At 33.6% G+C, this 27,758-nt stretch overlaps 1 protein-coding gene across 2 annotated transcripts in view; it reads left to right on the top strand.

Annotated features, from left to right (window-relative positions):
* Nucleotides 1-22,512: 22,512 nt before the first annotated feature.
* The window catches only part of LOC133195717 (calcium-activated chloride channel regulator 1-like), a 66,691-nt gene continuing 61,445 nt past the window's right edge, over nt 22,513-27,758 (top strand). For both annotated transcript variants that reach the window (XM_061331645.1, XM_061331646.1), the window contains exons 1-6: nt 22,513-22,701; nt 24,840-25,119; nt 25,274-25,409; nt 25,639-25,804; nt 26,248-26,374; nt 27,196-27,311. In XM_061331645.1, coding sequence (XP_061187629.1) covers nt 22,537-22,701; nt 24,840-25,119; nt 25,274-25,409; nt 25,639-25,804; nt 26,248-26,374; nt 27,196-27,311 — 990 coding nt within the window. In that variant the 5' untranslated portion in view covers nt 22,513-22,536. The remainder of the gene's footprint in view (nt 22,702-24,839; nt 25,120-25,273; nt 25,410-25,638; nt 25,805-26,247; nt 26,375-27,195; nt 27,312-27,758) is intronic.

Genomic DNA, 27,758 nt, shown 5'->3' on the forward strand with positions numbered 1-27,758 from the left:
ATCCCATCTTTCCAGTAGTATCCCTGTATAAACGTTCCATGCCCAAAGAATTTTGAAGTAATGATCACTGTATCACCATACATTTCACAAACATTTTTAATAATTCCATTAATATCACTGATATCCGTATCACGTCTTGCTAATACTTCTGAAATAAACACATGGGATTCCGGGATACATTGGGATTACGATTTTGGAGATCTGTGATTATTTCTGCAAAATCATGTTCAATCGCCTCAGCATCTCGCCATCTTGATGCACCATTTCCTCCAGCTAGAACGAAATACTCTGATATGATTTTTGAGAGTTTTACCCTTATATTGGAGATGGTCGCCCCTCGATTTGCCCTGACCTGTACAGTTGAATGCAATCCTCTAGTGCGGATCCTTTGTAGTTTCGAGCTTCCAATGATGACGACAGATTTATCCTTTGGTTTCTTTCCAGGTTGATTTTCCCCCTTGTGATATCTGTGGGATCAGATAAAGTAGGAGAAATCTTGATATCTGGAGCCTCGCTGGTATCTGTCGTAGTGTACTGCTACAAATTAAAAGAACTTTAAAGCCACACTGGCTATGCCTTGATACACCAGTTCCAGGAATTTGAAATCCCTCCGTTGATTCTCCTTTTGCTGTGTCCTGTTTGGAGCTCTTTGGGTACCTTTTGTAAGAAGCCTTGATGCGTTTAATTGTTGTTTAAGATCACTGACTTCTTGTGACAGAAGTTGGACGGTATCTGAAAGCTCCTTGATGAGTTTTGCACTGTCAATGCACTGATGGCAATTCTTTTGGGGTGTTCATCATTTTGTGAGGCTTTACCTTTAGGAGTAGATGTACACTGGGGAGATGTTTCTTCTATGGCCTTACAAATTTTCTCCAAGAATCCATCAGAGTTGTTCAAATCCTTGAGGAACTCTTGATACCACGAGAAATATGAGTCTCATAGGATGTGAAGGGTATTTGTTTTCTGATGGATGGTAACTGTGACAGAATCATCTTGAGATTTATAAATAGATCCATGTGTTCTTTCATCACGGTTTTAAACAGAAGAAGTTCCCTATCTAGCAGATCCAAGATGATAGGGTACTTGTCACCATTAATAGTTATTGTGACACTCTTCTGATTTTCTTTAACTTGTAGGAAATTTGGTACATCTAAACTTAGTCGCACAGACTCATCAGGTGGATCATTATTTACAATAATTCGGATCTTGAAAATCCAGTAAATGAGTCCACAAGTGACTTGAGGTTGGAATTATCACTCAAAGTCATTATTATTCCATTGTAAATGCTAAGTATAGATAAGAGATGCAGGAGCAGTAAAACACGTCTGGTCACCTTGACTGCTTATCAGCTTTTTTTTTAAACAAAGTAGTACAAAACACCCATGGAATCTGTTTTAGCTCATTTCTTATAACGTATCACTATAATGTCAATAATCAATGATCTTTGTAAGAAAAATAATAAGCAGTGACATGTTTTTGCCATATTTTGTTAAAAAAAAAAAGAGACATTCTATAAATTGGTCATTCGAGAGCCTCACCTCTTACAATGTGTTTATGCCATCTACGTGCGATATGACCGTTAATGATTAAATGCAAAGTAACTATTGATCCATATGTAGTACAAACCTGATATCTGAACATATTTATAGGGAGTTTCCATTCTTTATGTACAATAAAGATCAAGGTCATATTAAGAGATCAGAGGTCAAATATTGTGACGCCATCTACTGGGTCTTGTATTTTCTTTGCACTGAACTCTTTTAATCGCAAAAATATCTGAAACCTCTCCCTCAATTTCCCTCATTTTTACATATTTTAATCTGAGACCCATTTCAATCAATCTGTTGATTTTTTGTAAAAATTGAATCATACATTTTCTCTTAAGAGAACTCAAAGTGTAGCATATTTACGCACGAATTTTCAATTCCCTGGCTCTGTATGTTCTATTTATACATCACATTTTATTCAAATAGACCAGTACCAATATATTTTACAAAAAGGCTCCCATTATTAAGGGCATTTCATATGTTTGCAATAGATCGATTAATAATTTTAACTAATGCACATTCTATGGTCGAATGTCTTATATCAAAATTTTTTACAGAGATCTGATAGGCCATATTTCAAACTGTGTGGGCAAAAATGTATAGTTGAATTTCTTTCATATTACAAAAAAAAAGAAAAAAATTATATCCTAAAAGAAAATATCAAAGTTTCAAAAAATTCGAAAAAGTTGGCCTATCTATTGCGTACTACCTTAATCACTAAGTTTTGTGGGAGGTCCAAATAAAGCGAAATTGTTGCTGGCACCCCATTGAATTTGTGGTTTAGTGTTCACTAATTGATGACATTACACGGTCTTTGTTTGGGATGCCCTAAAAAAGCAATATTGTTGCTGGCTCCCATTTGTGTTGCCGCAAAGTGTTCACTGATTGATGATAAGTTCACATTGTTCTTGTTTATCAGGCCCTATATGTAGCAAAATTAATTAGAAGTTTTGGTTATTCAAAGGTTCATAAGACTTTATGTTACTTAGAGTTTCAGCATGTCAGTGGTTTTGGTGATTAAGATTTCAGGGGGTTAGCTCTACTGGTGGCGCAGACTATGCAGCTGTTGCATAGTCTAGGGGCGGATATTCAGCATACCAGCCGTGGCCATAACCGCCAATAAATTCATTATAAAAACTTGTAATATTTGTCATTTTCCTTATAAAGTAAAATATGGTATGGCACCCATGTAAGCAATATTTTGTCTTTGATAAAAATAGACTAAAAATTAAATGAAGAAAGCCTTGTTAATAATTTGCCATTAAAAACTTAGCTCATTGATATGTTTATGAATAGCATTTGATTAAAAATTAAAGTAAGAATTTAGGATAACTTTTTTAGGCGAAAGAAATAAGTACCGCAATATAACGAGATACCAGTATATATATATAGTCTACTTGTGACTTGTGTGCCAAGTTTTACCTATATTATGTTGACCAAAACTGAGGGAGGAGAAACACATTGATAAATTTTATAAATATTTACAAAAACAGAGACACATATCGAACATATTAAATGGAAATTCTTTTAGTTTATAAGAATATAAACGAAGTGTACTACAACACATATACATGTATGAAATATATGTATGTTCAACTGTAAAGAAGAATATATATGAAAATATGTTCTATAGAAAATAATATTTGTAAATATGGGAAATTATTCAAGATTTTTTTTTTAAATTTGGCACCAAAAAAAAAAAAAAAAAAGGAAAAGAAGACATATATAAATTATAAGATTTTTTTCTTATCTTACTCTATAGCTATATTACAAATAACTTGAACAAATATTCAGTTCATTATGTCAGAAATAGCATGCCATGTTATTCTTAAAGAATAATTATATCAAGAAAAAAATTGCTGCTCTCTCTCTCTCTCTCTCTCTCTCTCTGTCATAAAGAGTCTCTAAATTTGTAAATTGATATTTATCATATTGTAATTGCTATTTTGCACCAGTGGACAAATCACATGTATAATCATGCTGGATTGTTCTCTTGATGCCTTGTATTCTCATTAGTGTAGCAGTTTGTATTTTAAGATATGCAGTTTCTCTGAGAGATTGCTGGTATGAAAATAGAGCAGCGGGTATGTTCCCTACGATCTGTTGACAGATCCCTAAGATCTGCCATGATATGTTTCTGAGATGCTCTGGTACAAGCTTCCCCTGGTCATAGTGGATTAAAGCATGTAGTGCATTTAGAGCTCTTTGCGCGCGCATTGCATCAGTATGGATGGAGGACAACATCTCTAGCATGTTTATCATTAAGAGCAATGGAAAACACAGATTTGTATATGTGAATGAACTCTCTAGTCCAGACTGCTCTGGTATTAATTCATTTATGTAAAAAATGTCATTTCTAAGTAGGATGTCCTCTGCTCTAGCATGTCTGAGTTTTGTTGACAAAGACTTTCCCCCCAAAATGTCACTATGTGCTTCTGGGTCTATGCAAATCATTTTGCCACATGTCAGTTGCGGCTGCTGTAATAATTTGATTTTTGTCATGTCTATAAAAGATAGAGCTTTCATGTATCTGGATGTCTGGTAATAATATATGGCTATAAACAACATGTCGGAAATACAACCGAAATTAGCTGCTAATGTCAGCATATGAAGGACCATTTTGTTAGCTGTATATATTAGTTTGTTTGAACATGTGTTAGTGGTCTTGTTGAATAATAAAAAAGCAGTTGTTTGAAGGACGTATACTGTAAATCTCTGTAAGACGACAACTTGATACTCTGTCAGGGATGAGGCTATCAAATGTTCTACTGTGTGTAGAATATTAATGTAAGAATGTAGGTTGGGTAAAAGCAGGATATCATGCATAAATGTTTCATTAAAAAAATCAAAATCAAATATAATCTCTGTAATGAGATTGTTTTCGTCTGTACAAGTAGACAGTGTAGGATTGTAAAGAACATTTATAATATAGGGCCTGATGGAGGGACTGTGAAGCAGGAATGCTATACCCTTTTTATATAATTCAAACAATCTGTAGAATAATTCTTTTTGAGCCTGACCATGGATATTCGTCAGAAACATATTGTTTTCTGGAAGTAAAAAATTAGGACAGACCCCCTCATACACACATTTTAGAAGGAATTTGAAGCAGACCCAGAAACATTCCAGAAGATTTTGTGGACACCATTGAGGTATTGTGTTTTGTTGAATTACCCACAAAAATGCTGTCTTTACGTGATAGGAACACAGTAAATTAGCCTGGGCATCGCTCGCACTGTTAAGTATTTCTTTGAGGAAAATTTTAAGCAAACCATAAGTTAAGAATTGACTGTGGTTCATTGAATACACAAGTTTTTGTTCTGCAAGTGAAAAAGAAATTCTCCATTCATTGTCTTCATGATTTCCCAGTTTGTGTCCTATCGCTACAAGGTGACATCCATTTTTGACTATATCTTGGACAATTTGAGCCTGGGGCCAAAAGTGACATCTGTCTATCCATGAGGAGGCAGATGGAGGCCAAAATCTGCATCGAAAACACAAGGCAAAATCAAATTCGGTGCCTCCTCGATATAAATTATTACAAGGCCCATGTTCAGTCATATTTGGAATGCCCAGTGGGTGTTGTCTGAGTTTAGAACTGGATATATAAAGCTTGTCATTAATTCGGACAAAAAATGCTTCGACTCCGTCTATGTTTGTGGGCATCAATAATTGTAGTAAAGTGAATCCAGGAGGACTTTCAGAAAAGTCACACAAAACGATCCATTTTCTATTTGTAAAGTAACTCTGAGCTTGATCTAAATCCCAGATTACTTGAATGTCGTTTGACCAGTGCATCACGTCCACATCGGATCCATCCAGTCTGAATCCATCTTTAAAACTTCCGCTATACATTGACTCTAACGTCTCCGAAGCTACATTCCTAAACAATTGTATGAAGTCCACTACTTCTCTCCTCATGACGACCTGCGAAGAAGTCCTCACTTTACGACACAGCCCATCAAACACGGACTCTGACATATGCTGTATACCAGAATCACTGCAGAAATATACAGTCATGTACTTAAGATAGTTAAACATATCATAGATTTACTTAATGTAACATGTGGAATTCGAAATTCCTCAAATTTGTATATACTAGTAAAAACTTTGTATTTCAGAAAATGAAATGATACAACCACACATAAATTCACCATCTTTTCTTGAGTAACTTAGAATTTAATCAGTTTCATGCATATTGAATGTGACTTAGGGATGACGTTTACTCAGCTGACAAAAAATCCCACAGATAGGAACGAAAACCGCCTATTGTACATTGTAGACGTATTATTGTAGTGCTATTATTCACTTTCAAATAACTAGGTAAATGACCTACTTTTAGGGGCCTTTAATTTTTCTTAAAATATGCCTCAAATTTTTACAATCCCACCAATATTTTTTTTTATCATCAAAATATAACATGTAAAAAAAATTCTTTGGATAATAAAATATAATGAGAATATTAATGGAATTTTGTTTGTTGATATAAATAAATAACATTATTAGAATTTGAACAACAAACGTGTTTATTATTCCAGTTCGAATTTCTTCTGTTATTTTTAAAATTCTTTCAATTTTTAATCCAGTATAACAAAATCTGAATGATAGGAAATTTAGACTATTCATCGCCTCAATTTACTTAAATTGCCCTAATTCTGACGTCATAAAAATTTTTTGAGGTCCATGATCAAATTTCTTGAGACATTTTGTCTGAAAATGTTTTTCCTTACATTTTTAAAATTCTTCATTTCCGAAAATAATGTGTATTTTATAAGTAAGATACAAACAGTTATATCATGGGTTGCGGGGCAAAATTAAACAAAAAGACATTTCCACATTGCAAATCTATAAAAGAATAATAGACGTTTATGCCATTGAGAATTATCTTTCTTATCAGGTTATCATTGAACCTGAAGTATTTGAAAAAATGAGCCTCAATGCTCATATTATTTTAGGAATGACTCTAATTCTTGGCCAAATTATTCGAGTATAACCTGGTTTGGGTCAGTTTACGCTTTATAATCCGCGAAGCGGATTATAAAACAGCGTAAACTGACCCAAACCAGGTTATACTCGAATAATTTGGCCAAGAATTAGAGTCATTCCTTATAATTTAATTCTAAAATCATTAAACGACTGTGGGTGTAAAATTTCGTTGCTTTTTATTAGTTCAAATTTGCCGCTCAATAATACAACCCTAGTAACGGAAGTGATGGGAAGCAAGGGGAGGTAAAAACTGATACATAGTCCTAGCAGCCATGTTTTTTGTTTGCATGTGGTAAGATCCGAGTTACTGTTTGAAGCTAAAGGTACATTTATTAAATCTGGAATTTTCCATGAATCCCGAGGACTGGAAATGAGAGCATTGCATGGATACAGACGATTCAGCTGGTTGTCAGGGGGGGGGGGGGGTCCCCATACCAAACCAGGTTATACAGAAATAATTTGTGTTCCTTTTTGGATATTAACCAATCAGAGGCTAGAATACAAACAAAATTAAATTATTTGCAAAATAATATATTTAAAAACAAGTAGAAACATAACTCTCAGAATTTCTTGGTAAGAAAAATGTCTTAGTTAAAAAAAAAAAAAAACGAAATAAAGAAATAAGTTAAGACAGAATATCCTTTGCTTCACCATAATTGTATATTAGTCCTTGCATATTTTTTTCAAATACATGAAGTACAACATTAAATTTTGGTATTGGTAATAATTTATTACATGATTACTTCGTCAATGAATTTAGAACAATTAATGATTTAAGATATACTTTATAGCAACCCGTTTCTGTCAATTAAAACCCCGAGTAAAGTCATACTTAAAATGATCGTTTCAGAATAGATTTTTCCTTTTCATGTTACATTATGCTTTGAGTGTTTCGCCAGTCAAATTGTGTAGGTAAGTAATTAAGATTTTACTTACACCAGTGATAAAGAGTAAGAAGCCATTTGTAAGAAAAAAACTACTTGTAAATTTCGAATACAAAGATACAACAAGTATCGAGTCGAGCAGTCACTAAAATGGCAATTAAAATTTTCCTCTGCTATAAAATACAAGTGAAATAGGAAGAAAATAGAATGTAACAGGAAAAATCCTTTCAATATGTTAATAATTTAAAAAAATATTTTAACTATCTATTGTTTTGTGAAATCTCAAAAATGTATATTTCTACAAATAATGCATGGTACAGCTGACGTTATACGTAAAGTATGTATAACTTTTACAAGATGGACCTTAAAAATTCAGTTCTGAATAAGCAAGTTCAATAATTACATTCAATTTAAATTACATTCTTTGCATGTACGAGAGTTTCCCCAAAGATTGGTAGCTAATGTTAATAAGTTTGTAAATATTTTACCAATAAGAACGAAATTTTGCATTCATGACTATCATTTATTACATGTTTGTTATAACAATGAATTCTGAAATAAAAATATTTAATAGTAATAAAAATATGATGATTTATAAGAAGGCCGATATGATCTGTCAGCTCAGCATAGTCCAGAAAAAGATTAGGTTTAATTTCTCTCTATAACAGTTGCAGTTGCTTTTATTTCTCTAGAAAGTGTAACATAAAATTCAAATTTATATCAATTAAATCAGAAAAAAAAAAATAACGAATTAGGATTGATTACATAATTTCCAAAGCGTCCATTAATTGGTTTGCTGGAAATGGTCTCGTCAAACGCATTCTCGGAGCATAGAGAAGTAAAAACAATATTCTGTTGGGTGTGTCAAGTCCCCGCCAGGGAGAAAAAAAAATGAAAATGACGTATTGTTTGTAGAGTAGTTGTACTTGAATGTCATTAGAGATTCAAGACAGTTTCACCGAAAATGGGAACTTCAAGATTAAAGATTGTTAAATTCAGTCTACATGGAGAGTCGACTTCAAAGAAGCCAACCTTGCGGGGAATGAAATTCGAATCTGATAAAGAAATTAGAAGGACAGAAGTGATTTTTTTTTTAAAAATGTGAATGTGACTAAAGAATAGTTAGCTAGTGTATTTGTCAAACAGATGATATGCCACGAGAAGGGTATTGCACACAAGGGCTAGTCTTTTAACAGAGAATGAACATGACGTTATTAAATATACACATATAACGTTTTATTTTCGTGCGCGGGCGTGCCCTTATATACTCTCTTTATTTTTACATAGTTTTCTTATTTTTAAATATATTATCATTATGAAACTTGACATATCTTATCCGTAAATGTTGTTTTTACTGTTAAAAGAAACGTTAGCTAACAGAAACTAAATCATTTTCCTGACTATGAGTTTTGGGATGACCCTCGTCAACATAGCCATAAATTCAAATACGTTCAAAATATGAGAATAATTAGTATACAATTCCATGTGTAAAAAGTGAAGATAACGAGTAGTTATTGATATCATAAATCCTATAAATAATGCAAATCTTAAACAGGGCAAAAATACCGACTCTGGAAACACCGGAGGTGGGATCAGATGCCTAGGAGAAGTAAATACCCCTGTCGAACGGTCAAGACAGCCGTGAGCCTCCATATGGTTAGTATAGAAACAATGACCTTATTTCATACTAATGGTATGTAACTTGTTATTCAAAATACGATATAACGATAGGTTGAACTTACAAAAAAAAGGCTGTAATATCAACCATAGAATTTTCCAAATGCTGACTTTAAAAGAGATTGTTGAAAACCCGTAACATCAACTTATTTTTCAGGAGCCAATCTCGGGTAAAATGCGATCCTCCTTAAAACATTCTCTTACTATCGAATCAGTTTAGGGATCTAAATACCATGTGCAACTGATGTTGCACGAATATGGGAAGTTGTAATGGACAAGCTGAGGTAATTACGTTTGTCATAGAGCCCAGTTGTTAGTTGGCCATTAACTTCTAAAGTGAGTTAAACATATGTTGGACTCTGTTGTGTTATTTATTCCAAGTTCACTTGGACATTTCGAGTGGCCATATGGATGGAAATACTAGTAACTATATGTATTTTTAATCTATGAACACCGTCGATATATCTATATGTAGAAATGAAGGCCTCGGCAAGGGTATTCTTCTCATGCACAAGTTTTTGAATAAATTCTCTTCATCAGAATATAAAAACAAATCAACTTGCAAAATAGAGCACTTTGTGCCAATCCCTCTACATGTGAAATGTAGCTACAATAATGAACCTTAAAAGCAATGAATACATTATGTATTAGTATACCGGTAAGTTTTGTTAGCAGGAACTATATTGTTCGTATAATTTTTTTTATTCTTTAATCACTTCCAGTCAACTAAATAAGAAAGGATAGACGGTGCACATTTCTTTTATAATCGTCTGTTATTTACTAGCTAGTTCTACTAAAACTCTTAATTTTTTTATGGATTCATAATTGTTGGTAATTATATAAACATTGATCTAATATCCAGATTTATTCAGCATTGCCATCATTTATGTCTTTAATTTGGTTGAGAAATCAACTACTTTATCAGATGGTTCATTACTCATTTTAATAAAAGCAAAAGCCACTGCTCTTTATCTGAATAAGAGTTCAATATGTCCTTTCTTTTAAAACGTCTGGTAGACGAACAACGAGACCTCTATTCTCCGATTTTGGAAGATAAAAAATATTTTCAGAAAAGAGAACCCCTAAACCTTTTAATAGACTGATGTTGACAAAAATAAGGTCACGTGACATTTGAACAATGACTAGAGGGTATTAGCTGCAAAACTGTAGCTCTCTGGGACAGAAAATTCGGATAGACATACCAGACAAAACTACAGATCCATCCATTGTAAAAACCTTTGATTAATGGCGCCGTTTTTTTATTGCAAGGTTCGAGAATTATTTATTTCTTGCAATGTATGCATTCCGTCAAATAAAAAAAGGTATCAGTTAATTAACCATATATTTTACTTCTATGGCCTTGGAAAGTCAGTTTCAAAAATTTTGCATTCTAACATCCATGTTAGGGTCATGCTAAGATACGCATGGAGAAGAAAATGGCTTGGAACCGTTGAGTGTTAAATGCCATTACCAGAGTAAGTGTAAAATGCATGGCTTATTAACGGATACCTTTAGGTGGGGGAGAAAAAAGACCATTTCTTACAAACCTCCTTTTTGATTTTCTAAACTGAATCATTTAACGAATGCAATTAGGCGTAATTGATTTCAAAAGAAATAAAATAGACTAGAATTTTAAAATATAGTGCTCTATTTAAAAAAAAATTAAATCGTGATACTGAAAATGAGAATTATCATTATAATTTGTCTCGTTTTCAGTTTCAAATTTTCTGTTTTCCTGTCCAAAATCATATTTTCTTTTTACAAAAATATAAGCTTTTCCCGCAATTAATGCAATAATCTTATCTTTTTTTGTGCGAATTATGCATCCAATATCATATGAATGGCTTCAAAATTGCAGATTCATGTGCGTATTGTAAAGCATTGATTGGTGTAGACAGTAAATGTTTAGAGATTTAAAATAATTGTAAAAAAAACTCATTTTTTTATCCTTTTTATCTCACCTTCAAGTTTTCAAGATGAGTATAGGATACACCTATTGGCGATTGACGTTTTAAGAGTACATCCATTCAAAGTGTAACTGTAATCCATACCCAGCCCACACTTGCATGGAAAAGTGTATCCAGGTATAACTGACACTTCATAGTTTGCATCTAACCTAGATTTTCTGGAATAGTGATCAAGTCAAAGTTTGGTCAGAGCGGGTAAGTACAAGTCCTACTCTGACCAAAGTTGTACGTATGATGTCTTGTTTGGATGCTGCAAAATGATTCAAAAGGGTGATTGTTTTTTTTTTTTTTATATTAGATCCACTACCATACCTGGTCATACCTGGCCCAAAGTATGCATGGCTGTTGTATACATGTATATTGGAAATAAATTATTTAAAAATTTTCTCAAGAACAGCAAGATCATGATTTTGCAAATATCCTCGCATAGTACAACTTCAAATCTGTAGAAATCATACCCTTGGGGTCTAGGGTTGGGCAATTACAGGAACTAAAATTTGACATGAGAAACATGGGAAAACATCTCTAAAATCGCCTTAAATCTACTAGGCCATGAGTAGTTTAGTTTTTCTATCTCTACAGATGTACACTATCTCATTACAGAGGCTGGGCTTAATGTGGAGTCTTTCATAAAATCATGTCAGATGTACTGTAGTTCACCGTGGAAGAACTTACATAACGTAGAACTTTTAACATGTTCACCCTGACACCGTATTATAAGCTTTGTTTGTTTGTTTGTATGTTGTTTAACATCCCTCTCGAGAATTTTTCACTCATATAGAGACGCCACCACTTGCCGGTGGAGAGCTGCAAATATTATCCTATACTAGGCACTTACGGCCATTGAGCAGTGATGGATCTTTTTCGTGCCAGCACGTACTGCGACGCGAGACCTCGGTTTATACGGTCTCATCTGAAGGACCGGTCTCCACGTCCCACAGTGGGATTCGAACCCACGACGTAAGGATCAACTCCTTACTTCACGACTCTAGAGCAGACGCTCTAACCACTGCGCCACGCGGGCGACTATACGTTTTGTTGGTACCGAGATATACAGTCCACTTCCCTTGCACAAAGCTTTTTTTTTAATTATTCAACAGGTGCACAGAAACAGGTGTCAGCAATCTGCTGTATACACCTGACAAAATGGCCTGTCATATGCTGTACCTTATTTTATTCTATTTTTCATTACGTCCGGAATAACAAGAATTCACAAACTTACCTAGATCTGCATTTAGCAATATTACACGGATATAATAGCATAAATAAATAAAATTCGGACGGAAATTGATATTTGAAAACAGATGTTTCTTTTCGCACAGAGGATACTTGACGGTCACCATAATTTCAAAATAACCTTAACAAAACATACTAATAAGCATTCTATAACTAATAATCATTTACTATAGTATCAAAGTTTTTACTAAAGTAAAGTATTAGTAATTTACTATATTTCAAGTTGTTATATTTCATATTCTCCATCTTTTTACATAGCGATCTTTTAAAGCATCAAATCAGTATTTTTTGAAAGATATAGTCTCATAACTGCAACGCTGTGTGCATACAAATTAAGTAACGCGCGTTAGCGCGTTATGAAAATTTGTTTGTTTAAATTAAATTTTGCTTTGCATTTTGAACTCTTTGCCAAATGTGTTTTACATTTCAAAATCCTTATATTACCCTTCGGATAAGTTACATTTAATGGGAGAGCCACTGCAACAGCTACTGTTCAATGTGAGCGTTGGATTTTGATTTTCGCTTACATGTATGACGTTGAACTTCTACAGCGTTCAACGTTTGCGACGTCAAAATAAAACGCATACTTTAACCCTTTGACCCCCTGTCCGTGTTATGGTGTTTTAAATGCCGTAGCTTTCCTCACACTTTATAAGCAAAATACATGTGGAATGTAAATATTTTATATTAAATTAAAGTAATGCTTGTAACATGCTTGTGAAAACACACCTGCCACCCTGCACGCTCGTTTGCGCAATTTACTGTCATCTGAAGGATGACAACACAGTTGTCACCTTGCAGTGAGGGAAGCATCATGAATTGTTTCCCTGCACCTGTCACACTCAAGTCCAATTTAATCAAATTAGCTGTATAACTCTGAAGGATAATAATACACTTATTTGTCAGTAGCCTGCCTCCGTTAAGACATTAAGAGCATGCAGAACTTGTTTTTGTATATTAAATACAGCAGGAGACATACTGCTACATAAGAAGTTTTTTACATATGTCAGGTAATGAATTGGCAAAATTTGTACTTACTCATGGGAATTCCCAACAGATTGGCAGAAGACCTGGTCTCAAAAAAGACTCCATAGATAGCTTTTTTGCAATCAGATATTCCAGCATACATGTACTTCAGAGTACTTGTGCAAATAATCAATGTTTTTTTTTTTAAATAATTTTCTACCTATCTGGATGACTAATCTGTCCATGTAGAAGATATGTACATATTTCAAAGGTGCTTTTCATAAGTCTGTCTATGACGGGACTTTATTATGGTATTGCGATCATTTCTTTCTGACTGTCTGTTAGCTATTTCATGTTTGGCTCATAACTTATTAAGCCCGCATGGCGCAGTGGTTAGGGCGTCTGCTCTAGAGTTGCGGAGTAAGGAGTTGATCCTTACGTCGTGGGTTCAAATCCCACTGTGGGACGTGGAGACCGGTCCTTCGGATGAGACCGTATAAACCGAGGTCTCGCGTAGCAGTAGGTGCTGGCACGAAAAAGATCCCTCACTGCTCAATGGCCGTAAGTGCCGAGTATAGGACAAAATTTGCAGCTCTCCACCGGCAAGTGGTGGCGTCTCTATATGAGTGAAAAATTCTCGAGAGGGACGTTAAACAACATACAAACAAACAAACAAAACAAACAAACATAACTTATAAAGTACTATGAGGTGTAGAATCGTCAAACTTTTGGAGCAGATGTAATTTGGGTAGAATGTGTGCCACACTTTAAAGTTATGTCTCTGTGACCTTTAACTAAGATGTTATAGCAAATGTAGCAAAACTCTGCCTGACTCATAATTGGAAAACTATTTAGCTAGAATCATCAAACTAGATTAAATATATACAGTATAAACATCTTGATTTCATACGTTTTTCACTTATGGAATTGTTCCTCTGGCATAATTGTTGGCAGCATCCTCCTTCCCAGTAATCAGCTGCTTAGGGTGGAAAAGTTGGCGATATGTACCAGTGCGGACCTCATCACCAACAGTAGGCTCCAGATTTACAAAAACTGCTCTAGGTACATGTTTGCTAGCTCCAGTCTCACTGAAGAAGGTGTTGAAGGAATCATCTCCACCCAATGTTGACATTGTATAGTGGGTTACATGTAGTTACTTTGAGTCAGATAGATTGAAAACACATCTGAACACTTTGACTTGTTTATCTAGACTGCCTATTCAAACATAGCATTGCATTGTAACGTTACCATAACGTCATACTTATGATGACATCATAATAGGAGTATTACTTATTATTATACTTTCATGTTAAATACTAAAATCTGATTGGTTTAGACGCCTTTAACAATCCGTAATGCTACCCTCAGCGTTAGCAACACACTTGACAACGGGTAACATTACGAAAATGTCACATGCGTTCAAATCATGCGCGTACGGTTCACCGTAGAATTCTCAAGACGTCAGTTGTGCGTTTGAAAGAAGCCGAGTAAACGACGTCAATAAAAGCTTGCGTCCGATATAGCTTACTTGAAAACAACAAACGACAGACGAAACATCCTTGCTAGTGCAAACTTTAGATGATAAAGGGCTTTTTGAGTAGCAAACAAACAATAAAGAGGTTGGTAAATCTTTTCCGAAGCTTTCTTATTGAGAAAAATAGAAGCGGGGAGTTTGAAAGCTTTCTAAGCGTGAACTTAACGACGATCTCCGAATTTTTTTATGACATCTGAAATCAATAAGACATTCAGCTGACGCGTCGGTTGACAATGGTTTTCCTTGGGGTGTCAATTTCAACTGTTACCCTAAAAAACGTGCACTATTTATATAATGTCACATGCACTTTAACGTTACATATAGGAAGATTTTTATCTACATCACCATTATATGCTGGTGATTTTCGATATAAGTGCTAATAAGTGACAGAGACAAATATGTACTATTTTTAAAACTAATAACTAACAAACCAAAAACAAAAGGTAAAATACATGGGGGATTCCATACATGAACGGGATCTGAAAACTAATTCTTATATTCTTTTAGCGTAATGATCGATAAAGATTTAAATACCACATTGCATATAAAGAGCTAGGTTCACTTTATGCTTAAAATGGCCCTGTAGATATATCAATTCATTGACTAACATTCTATGCTCCATTTCAAACATCAAGATAAAGTAGAGACTTGGTGCTTTCATTTCCTATTAAAAAATTTTTCCAGTAAGTTCAGGTATTGGAAAACAGGCTTTATGAAATGGCAATGTTCGTGAATTTTATGGAAAACAGGTATATTTGAGTACTTTCAGAGAAGAAAAAAAAATAAAACTAGACAAAATTTTGGAAATACGGAGGGGTATGTGACGGTACATATTGTCGTTTTGTACATATTGTCGTCGGCGACAATATGTACCTACCCTAACTGCGCATATTGTCGTCCATCGGTACATATTGTCGCCGGCTGAAAAGTTACACATGTACACGCTGGCGACATTATGTGCCTCACCCTCACTGTATATATTGTTGCCCCATAGATATTGTTGCTGAAAGATTTCTTTTGTTATTTTCTTGGTAGTTTTGTGAATGTAATTGTTACACATGATCAGATTTGATATTTAGTTTCTGGTTTCCACTGAAATAAAAAGGAATGCATAGTTTTCCCCACAAAGAGGAGTTAGTTAAAGTTTTAAAATTTATACAGATTATCAGCTATGTTGGGTGGAACATTGTGTTGGATCTGCCTAATTCTGTCCGCTGGAGTACTTGCAGATGACCTCCTCATGCTAAATAAAACTGTATATTAATGATACTCACAAAATGTAGTTGTGATACGTGTAGTATCATTGAACGTTTTCGAAATGACTTCCTTTGTCACGGAAACAAAACAGACTTTTTTCACGAAAATTTGAAATTTTCCATATTTCAGGATCTTTTAGAACATTTTTACTTCCATTTTCTATTGCACTATTTGACATAAGTTCAACTGACCTATGCTAATGCTCGCAATAAGAAAATTTGTCTTTATAGACACACAGAACTAACGGGATGGGCCGTCATGTTATTGTTAATCAACCACTTTTAATATTTCCCCATTTTTTCTGTTTTGGTTGATTTAAAAATATGCTACTTTATTATATGATTGAATAATTTCCCTCTCTCTGATTGGCTGAGATCCAACAATGTTAGAAAAATACTACGTTATATTGACCTGCACGTGACCTTCCAGGTCAATATAAGGAATTATTGCAGGTCAATATCATGAATCACGTGACCTTCCAGGTCAATATAAGGAATTATTGCAGGTCAATATCATGAATTATTCCTGTTCCATTTTTCCTGTTACAATGTGTTCTTGTTGAAATTTCTCGTTAAACCTTTCAATTAAAGCAAAAAAAAAAAAAAAAAAAAAAAAAATTAATCATATAATAAAACAGTTATTGCTGTTTTTTGCGGTCAAAACGATGATTTAGCCACCTTCGAAGTACAATATTCACTTCGCCCTTCGGGTTCAGTGAATATTGTACTCCTCAGGTGTCTAAATCATCGTATTGACCTAAAAAACAGCAATAATTGTATAATATGTAGGTGTGCCACATTTGAGATATTGGTTTTCAGAGTATTTTTAATTATACATGTATTATACTTTTATTTAAAAAAATTGGTTTACTATATTATAATAGATAACATCTTACTAAAACAGAGGAACGTGAAAATAAGAATTACTGTTAACCAGAGATATTTAAAGTAACAAGAATATTCCATTTATTGGCACACATGATCCCCGCACCCATGATATAATCTCTAACGTGAAATAACTTAACAGCATACCCGGAGAGGCTCTAATTAATGTAAGGAATAATCCTTTAATGTCTCAAAATAATTGCCTGGGCAGCTGCTAATTAAAGAAGAAAAGATCTTTAGTTAATGTTTTTCATATTATCCTTTTTAGACTGGAAATGGTGACATCGTGATTTTTTTTAATGTTGCATGCACAATTTGACTTTATCAGTACTGAGAAGTTAAATTAAGATTGTCAAAAAATATCTACGATATCACTTGCTATAATTTTGCAATAAGGGGAAAGACTCAATGTTTTGTAGCCTCTGCATCTCTGAATTGTCCCCTGGCGCTGAAAATAAATACACATGTTAGATGAACTCAGCCTTCAGCTATTTTACTTTTTCATATACACATATAATTAAATTACAAGATTTATATAATTTATTAATATAGCTTTTCAAGTATTGTTGAAACTGTAACTTGCGAAAAAGAAAGCAATTAATATGAGACAGTTTTCTGTTCCGAGGCAACAGAATTATAATGTGTAATATTATAATCATGTTAAGCTAAAGTTACAAAACATGTAGGGAAAAAAGATAGATGATGTATAAAGTGCACCTGTGTCAAATACAAAATCATCCACTTTTTGCATCTTAAATTGCAATAATAGGAGCATAAATTTTCTGACTTTTCATTCACATCAGTCGTGTTGATTGTTCGACTATTTTTGTTGTTGTAACCCTGCAGCGACGTTGTAATATAAGATCTAAACAGTCATCATTTTCACCTTTGAGTATCAGATTGTGGGCTATATTCTGCACGACAACTTGATGCTTTTATTTTTTACTCCATAGGGTAACAATGTTGTGTTACCTTACAATGTCAAGTATCATTCTTGCCATTGAATATGAAGACTGGAAAGCGATGAAATACAAGCTTTTCACAGGTATGTCTCATAAACTAGTCTTCTAATGACAAAATTACAGCAGAATTACCAAAACTTATATGTAAATAACTTTGAATCACAGTGTGCACGCGCATATTTAGTTTCCATATCTCTGATGGGATTGCTAGAATCCCTCTTCCACATCACACAATATCATGACATTATTGAGCAAAACAATAACTTTGATTCTCATTAAGGACCTTTCGATTATTAGTTGCCTTTTCTGTTTGTAGTTTATCTTCGATAAGTTTTTATTAACAATAAATAATATTCTTCTTAAAGAATAACAATGAAGAAATCAAACATTATGTCCGCCCTAGTTTATTTTACACATGCAGCAGAAGCATCTGATCGTTTAATTGTTCAAAGCTGTAGAATTAAGTAGTAGATTATAATGTAGTCCCCATCCAAATAGAAATAAACTCGAATATTTTAACACTGGTTGAAAAATAGGACATGTTCAAAAATGAGAGAATATGGAGCATTTTTCTTCTGCTAGACAAATACTGATTTATGTTCTGCCTTTTATTTGTACTTCCTTGTCCTACGTAAACTTCAGTGGATATATATGTTTTCTTTTATCTATCTTCCACTAGTCAAGAACATATTTGTGTGCATTTCATTTATCTATGGTTCCTTGTCTAGATTGTGAAAATTTCGGGACATGTGTAATATTAAACAACAATATTCGCTTATTGGGATAAAAAAAAAGTATTAAATTTTTGTACAGCATGAGATGGAGATGAAAAAATTTTGAATGTATTTCATTTTTTTTTTTAAAATTTCCTTCCTTAACATATTGATTATTGAGCACATGTTACAATCCTAAGACTTTTAAGGATGAGTTGCTTTATTTAGAACGTACATGACTCAGAGATAAAACTATAAGACACGGATTTAAAGACATGATGTCACAATAAACAAAAAGAAAACCAAAAGAAAAATTCTATGAATTTATTAAGTCCAGAAAGATTATGGGGGTTTATCTGATTTTTAAGGTTTATTCTTACAAGGTCTGTTTTCCTATCAGTTTGAAATCTCAAGCTTCAGCTGTGTTTATATTTAAGTTTATATTTTATAATAGAATTCAATATATCAGTATTTTTAGCAAAAGAAGTACATACTATTGAAAAAAATTTAGATACAACTTATTTTCGCGAAATAGGTATTTCTTATGTATAAGTGAGACAATTTTTTTGCGAATTCTGGTTATTGCTGTACATGTATATATTCTAACCTAATATAAATACATATATATTTGGTTATTATGAATAATTACATAATGTTTATCAACATTGATGTAATGAATGTTATTCACGTTTTGTGATAGCAACATTTATTTTAGGACAACAGATTGCTGACTGATATCATTCCGGATTCTAAAATATGTCGTGAACGCAAGCTGTCAAATACTGCTAATCCACCTAGATATCAACACAATCGCATAATCATTTATATTGTTCTTCATCTGTTTAAAAGAATATCAAAGTTTTCTGTTATCCCAGAACAACCTCCATGAACAGCATTCTCAGATTCAGACCAAATGTAAACAATAATCTTGTTGTATCTTCACTATGCTAATCAATGTTTGAAACATCTGTTTCGCACTGAAAATTAAAGGAGAAAAAAAAAACCAAATTGGCTAAAATGAAAAAAAAAAGATGAAGATAACGAACAGTAATGGATTTCAAAAAATCCACAAACAATACAATTCTGTGAACAGGATACAAAAACGGACCCCCAAAAATACCTGAGGTGGGATCAGGTGCCTAGGAGGTGTAGGCATCCCCTGTTGACCGATCACAACAGAGCCCTATGTATTGATCAAGTTAGACGGAAGATTAATAAGTCAAATTTAGTATTAAACAAAGGCCTAACAATTGGTATGAAACAAGTCAGCCAAAATACTACCCAGTGATAGGTTATATTTGCTGACAAGGTTAATATAATGACAACAGGATTTACGAAATGCTGACTTTGAACGAGGTTGTTGAAATCCTTGTTACATCAACTTATATGTGAGTAGTCTGCCTCGCTTAAAAAATTGATGGTTCTCAGCGCATGCTCTTGAATATCGAATAAGTTAACTTTGGGAGACATAAGATTCGCATTCATTTTGGCAAGATCTGTAATATTTCCCTATTATTCTAGAAACAAATCTGCTGTTAGGTAGAACATTTAATTGATCTTATTCCATCATTGAATAAAATCATCTTAGATCTTGTCCTTGTAAACCATACCTTTTTATGAATTTGATATTATTATATCTCCTTAGGTGTTCTCTTAGTTCTTAATTGTTTTGTTTCCTTGTTCTTTTATCATTTATTGTGTCTAAATCCTTTTTGACACACTGAATGACCTATATCCAAACAAGAGGCCAATGGGCAACAACACTCAGCTAAGTCACTATGGCTCTTCTGTTCTGCATCAGTAGATTTTCCCCCTATAAGTTCCTATGTAAAATTGCCATCACATATTATGGCCTCATCCTATCCCTTTCCCTCCCCAAGGGGTCATCAAGATTTGAACAAATTTAAATCTACATTACTTGGGTATGCGTCCATATTAATAGGACTAATCATGCCTCTGCTGTTCTTAAGAAGAAGATTTTTAAAGATATTCCTATGTAAAATTTGATCGCCCATGTGGTCCTACCTAACACCATCTGGGTAGATTTGAAGAAAATTCTATCTTTACTACCTGAGGATGCTTCCAAAAACATGACTAATCATGACTTTGCTTTTCGTGAAAAGAATTTGAATTTTTCTTTTTAAAAAAATATTCCTTTATATCCTTATGTAAACTTTGATCGCTTATTTTGAAATAAAAATTTGATCGCCCATAGTGGCCTTACCCAATTAACCATTTTGAATCTAAACTACCGGAGGATGCTTCCATATAAATATGACTGATAATGACTTTGCTGCTCTTAGGAAGAACTATTATATAAATTTTTTCCCTATATATTCCCATCTAAAACTTTGATTGGCCAAGGTGACCCCACCCTACCCTGGGAGTCATGATTTAAACAAACTGAAATCTACACCACAAGAGGATGCTTCCAAATCAATATGGCTAATCATGACTTTGCTGTTCTTAAGAAGAATTTTTAAGAATTTTCCTTTGTATTCCCATGTCAAAATGTGATCATCATAGTGGCCCCGCCCTTTAATCAGAGGTCATGATTTGAACAAACTAGAATATACCCTTTATCAGGAAGTTTATCTTCACATGAAAATTTTACTCCCTATTGAACTTCAATCCTATCAGTATGGGTCAATTTTTTTTAAATTTATTTTACAAATTTAAACCCGAATCACTTGAGGATGTTTGCATGTGAAGATGACTAAATATACCATTTATGTACTTGAAATTTTTGATTATTATTTTTTATTTATTTATATGTACATATGAATACCTGATCCCTTACTGTGACACTACGTTCCTGAAGACACTGATTAAAACAAACTTAAATTTGCAGTGAGGATTTTAAAAATGAATGCTATTGACCATTGCCCTGCTGGTCTGAAAGGATTTAAAATAAATGCCAAATTTTGATCCCCTTTATTGGCACCATCCTAACTAGCTGGCGGTAACAGTTTGAACAGACTTGAATCTGCTATACTTCGAGGATGCTTGCAAACAAATAAGTCTAAACATGGTCCAACTGCTTGATACAAATATAAAAAACTTTCGATTTAAACTATAATCGCATGTTTTGCCCGGGAGCCAATGATTTGCACACGTTTGAGTCTACACTCATTAAGGAGGCTTGCAAATATCATTTTCTTGCCCTGGAATTCTTGAAAAGGCTATTTTAATAGCATCTTCCTATTTTTTGCCTGTGTTTATATCCTCCATTGAATCTGTTTATCTAAGGATGTTCTATGTCAAGTGGGTGCAGTATTAATTGCACTAGTAGATTTGAAGAGGAAAATGAAAATGTGAAAAAAAAAATGTGACAACGACTTACTTGTTTTTTTGTTTGTATGTTGTTTAACGTCCCTCTCGAGAATTTTTCACTCATATGGAGACGCCACCACTTACCGGTGGAGAGCTGCAAATTTTGTCCTATACTCGGCACTTACGGCCATTGAGCATTGAGGGATCTTTTTCGTGCCAGCACCTACTGTGACACGGGACCTCGGTTTATACGGTCTAATCCGAAGGACCGGTCTCCACGTCCCACAGGGGGATTCGAACACGCGATGTAAGGATCAACTCCTTTCATCGCGACTCTAGAGCAGAAGCTCTAACCGCTGCGCCACGCGGGCGAAAACGACTTACATGCCAACAGATAAGGGGACACAATCAGAGAAAAGATCACTTTAGCATTTGGCTCAGGTGAGTTAATGATAAACACTTCCTGATACTAAATTTCCGTGCCTTGAACGTCATGCAATTTTAAAACCACCCGATCAGGTTTAATATCGTGTCATAGCTTTGCTGTTGCATTATCAGAATATCACATTTACAGTTATTGGAGCATGCACACATGAAAAATCCCGGGAAGATTGTTCTATTAGTTAGATGGTTTATGCAATAAACCAAAAATGAAAGTTCTCTATTACTATTTGAAATGTTTTTGCATTGTTGGATATGTTAATGCTGTTTGCCAGACTAATAGAATTGAGATAGATGGAAATGGTTATAAGGGAATTACTGTAGCAGTGTCCAGTAAGCTGGACTCATCTGAAATCCAAATACAAAGATTAAAGGTGAGATATTATATTCATGTTAATTGCTCCAAATATAAGTCAGTGACAAGAGGGCCCAGAAATAATCTCCCTCGAAAAAAAAAATATAGAGATAATGATACACGAAGAGCTAATTTGTTTCAAACTTTGTTTCCTTTATATTTATTGTGAACCATGCAACATTTTGTGGAATCAATGTAAGCTTTCCTGTAAACCGAGCCGCGTTATCATAATCCTCGAAAACTGTTTCGTGGAGAACGTAAATAGAGTTCAATATAAAATAAAATATTATGAAACTAAAAAAAGTAATATAACATATATCTACGAGGGTTGTTCGTAAAGTTCGTGGACTACCCTCATAACTTTTTTACTGAACGTCATATTATATCCAAATTTGGAAGAATTATTTCAAGAGTAAATTCAAATGACGTGTATCAAAAGTTTTTAAAATATCGTGGTTTATTTCAAACTTATTTAGACTTTAAAAAATGCATAAATCGGATCGCGGAACAGGTCAAAATTTTGTAATTTACAATCAAGACACTAAATAATGTTTGAAGTCATACCTTCTGTAAAATTTCACAAAAACGGAAAAAATTCTATACGCTCAAATTAAGAACTGTTTCGTCGTTTCTGTTTCCAAATTATGACTTAATATTTTGCTTCGTTGAAAGGAAATCTGTTTCAGAAGATAGGTAATCTCATTGAAAAAGCCAAAAAGATGAACGACACGGAGCAGCAGTTAATCATACAATTTTGTGTTGTACTCTGGAAAACTCCAGAAAAAAACTCTGAAAATGCCGGAGAAAATAGTAAACATGTTAAAATCGAGCCATGCATTTGTGTGTACATAGTACACGCGGTATTTGAATGATAGACTACTCTGCTTAGACGATGGTGATCTGTGAAAAAACAGATTATCTGTAAAAATATTATCAAAAACATTGAAAAGTTAGTAACGTCATGATAAGACTTTGGCGCTTCACAGATGCTGATCTTGTGAAAGCAAACTTATGCAGTGAATAAAATATAGCATTGACATACAAAATAATGCTAATGGATCAATTGTTAGCAAATGGATTTCAAGTGATAATGAAACTTTTTTAATGAGTGCACTGGTATTGGCAATACTGTGTGAAATGCATAGTGATAGTATTTTTGAGAACCTCATGTTGGTATGTTTTTGACGTTACAGTGTAGTTGAGTTTGCTCCTTGGTTACAAAACGTATTGATTTTAAAATTAAATAACATGAATTCTGTTAAATCAGATGGATGAAAGTTCACACTTAAACAAAATAAATATTTTTACATATGATAATGTGCTCATTTTAAATTCCTTGAAGATAGTATAACGAAGATTGGCATATTCCACAAACTTTCCGAACAACCCTCGTAACTAGCTGTCTTCTTCGTATTACGCAAGCGCATGTTTTAAAAAAGCATTTTCCCCAATTTCAATGCTTCTATAAACATACTAAATATGCTGAGGGACTCTATACATTCAACTACATGTTGATGTAAGAAGATTGGATCTTTGAGAGTTTTTATACACTGGGACTGCCCGATTGATATTTTATATATTCTATCATCCAATAAAATGAATACATGTACTATGCTGAACATAATGGAAAAAACCCTAGAAGCTTTGAAATGGCAGGTTTAAAATTGTTTCCTTGTCTGAAATACCACACTCAACAGATAGTATTCCATGTTTTTGACAAAACAGGCTATCGCATTTCTTGACCTTAAATAACCACCCATAAAGAATTTTAAAGAGAAGATTGAATGCGGTCAATGTAATCCTTTAGCTATTGATCGCCCAAAGCGTTACTATGTTTTCTATTTCATATGGTAAAAAGATACTGGCAGCAAGTATTTTTTGTCAGTTAGCATTCTTTCCGCATTACATTCAAATCCTTGTAATAACTTTTTTGTTTCTCATTGCATTTTCGAAGGCTTTGGCGTAATGAAGGTCACAATATTATTATCATCAGTTATTTTAAGTTCAGGTCATTTCTCAAAATCTTTAGATAGATTTTTTTTAAAGTACTTGCAATTATTTCCATATTTTAAATCATCTGAAATCCAAATGTTAAAAGTTTAAAGATTCATATTTGGAAATAGTTCAGTGAATAAAAAATATATTTGTTTCTTCCAGGACCTGTTTACGGCCGCTTCTGCTCGACTGTATAGAGCAACAAAACATCATGTATTCTTTAAAGATATCACAATAGTAGTACCAAAGTCATTGCCGATAGACACCGATGGTTATATAAACGGACCCCAAATCGATTCTGCCCACGTAATTGTTGATAAAGCCAACCCACTCGCGAATAATAAGCCCTATGTCTCTGGCATGACCGGATGTGGAAAGCCTGGGAGACACATACATTTAGAACCGTATACGCTGGAATATCTCCCCGCTGTTGGAAATGCAGGTATATGAATGTTGTAAAGCATACAATATATATGTATCTTTAAGCAACATAAACATTGAATACATGTGAGATTCTTGCAAAAGGTTGGAAATTAAAGCTTCCACTTTTGATGACTTTAACGGTTTCCTTAATTAACTACCTTTCCACATTATAGACAGGTTATTCGTTCACCATTGGGGCCATTTTAGATGGGGTTTATTCGACGAACATGGTGATACAGAGTCTCCAGTCCAGGGATCAAATACAAATACCTGGTTTTATTCATCTGGAGGAACCTACAAACCAAATATGTAGAAATATACTTCCAATAGTCACTTGATGGTTCTGTACAAAAAAATAATGAACTCACATTCGTATTTATACTTCAAAACGATAAATCCTATCATAATGTACGTCATTTTAATTCAGGTGCCTTTGTTTTCTTTTGGATTCCTCTGTTTTATTATCTTATTCTAAGATTTTGCAATGAAAATATATGTACTCGATTTTATGTCTCAAGTACTTAAATTTCCCTTACAGCTGCGTTAAAAATACAAAAGGTAAAAGTGAACTGAATTATTGTGGGAGTAATATGAAGTGCTCTGTGGATGAAAATGGTCTACCTGAAAAGAACTGTAAATTTTGTGGAGACGAGACTGGAAACACTGTTAATGGATCAATAATGGGGAACATAGAAATATCCAGTGTAAGTGTTTATAATTTTGACAAAAAAGAGAACGATGCAAAACAAATCTCTTTAGTATATTACATCTGGTCACATTTAAAACGTATGTAGATTTTTTTTTATATGATATAGGTCTAGTGGTGTCGAACATATCTATAGAAAGCTTTATACCCAAACGAAATCTTTCGTACTTTCATATAATGGACATACAAACGTTAAATATGACATTTTTGCTGATTTTGCATATATTAAGAGGAATTTAAAAGATTGTGCTATACATATTTTGCATAATTTGGATCTGAGATTGATGAATTTCTAGTGCTACATCTTGGTAATCACGAGGTACTGACGTTCTATGCTAAACAAATTGGAAAACTCTCTAAAAACATTTCAGAATGAAAGATAAAACGATTTTTATTATTTTTAAAACTAATAATCGCAGATTCATTGCAATATTTCAAAAGGTGGAGGAGTTTTGTGATGAAGAAAATAGCACTGTTCCACACAACGAAGAAGCTGAAACACCGCAGAACAAAATATGTCAAGGAAAAAGTGCCTGGGAAATAATGAGACTTCATTCTGATTTTAAAGGTTTCTACTTCTGTACATATTTATAATTTATACTTACTTTCTAACCATAGGAAAATGAATGAACAGAAGCTCTTTTTTTCTTTTAAATTATCATCAAGTCCATCTTAAAAAAAATGTTTGGTTGCCTTCTCCCAACCGACTGGCTGAAAATGGCCCGACTCAAAACTTTTTTTAACCTCCAGGAAACAATTATTTTTTCATGCATTAAAGAATTTTTATTTGAAAATTGAGCATTAATATCGATATTTTTCTGGGGAAAAAAAATTCCTCCTATCTACGACCTAATTTTTTCATCCTGAGTCGGGAGAGGGCAAAGAACATTATTTTAAAGTTGGCCCAAACTACTAAGGAGGTACGAACATATTTTACTTATGTAAACTGGATAAGAGGGGCTCGTGAACCTCCTTGTCCTTTTCTAAAATTGGATGAAGAGGTTAACGTTTAAGCTAATAATCAGATAATGCGTGTGCTTGCAACTGGCATTGTTCTAGAATGTTGTCTATTTATTAACATTTACTTTATAATCTGGAAGTTTTATAATTAATAACAATATTTTTTTTAAAGAGCTTATAATGTAAGAAACAATTCATATTATATTTAATACATGTTTTCATGTTTCCTGGTAATACGTACATGTAACTGATATCTCAGATACGAAATACATGCAAACTTTATTTAATAACATATCTGAAATGAAACTTTGGAATAACGATAATATTCAACTTCAATAATATCACAATTATGTCTCTAAAACTTTTAAAACTGTATATACGTGTAGAACACATTTTGGAAAAGTTCATTAATTTTGTTTGTGTTTGTAGATACAACACCAGGTGCTCCATCACAAAACACAACACCAACATTTCGAATTGTGAAACAGAGGTCGGGTCAAAATTTTGTCTTGGTCTTAGACAAGTCCGGAAGTATGACCGGTGCAGTAAGTTTAAATTCAGTCCATTTCTCAAATTTTCCTGCATTGAAAATGTTTTTGGATTGTTTGATCGGCAATAGAAAAATACTGTAATATTAGGTATTATGTTAAATGAAAAGGGTAAAGATAAGGAACAGTGATCGATTTAAAAAAAATTTAAACAATGCAAATTTGTAAACAGGTATTAAAAACGGACCCCTGGGAAATCTAGAGGTGGGATAAGGTGCCTAGGAGTAGTAAACATCCCCTGTTGACCGGTCACACCCGCCGTGAGCCATATGTATCGATCAGGTAAATGGAATATTCTGTAGTTAAATTTAGTGTAAAATCAAAGGCTTAACATTAAGTATTAGATATGTCAGTCAAAACACGAACCAACGATAGGTAATATTTCCTAACAAGGTCATTGTAACAACCGCAGAGTTTACGAAATCCTGACTTTAAACCAGGTTG

The sequence above is a fragment of the Saccostrea echinata genome, unplaced genomic scaffold (genome assembly GCF_033153115.1).
Source record: "Saccostrea echinata isolate AGI-Se365-2 ecotype Australia unplaced genomic scaffold, CSIRO_AGI_Sech_v1 ptg000029l, whole genome shotgun sequence".
Lineage (NCBI taxonomy): Eukaryota > Metazoa > Mollusca > Bivalvia > Ostreida > Ostreidae > Saccostrea > Saccostrea echinata.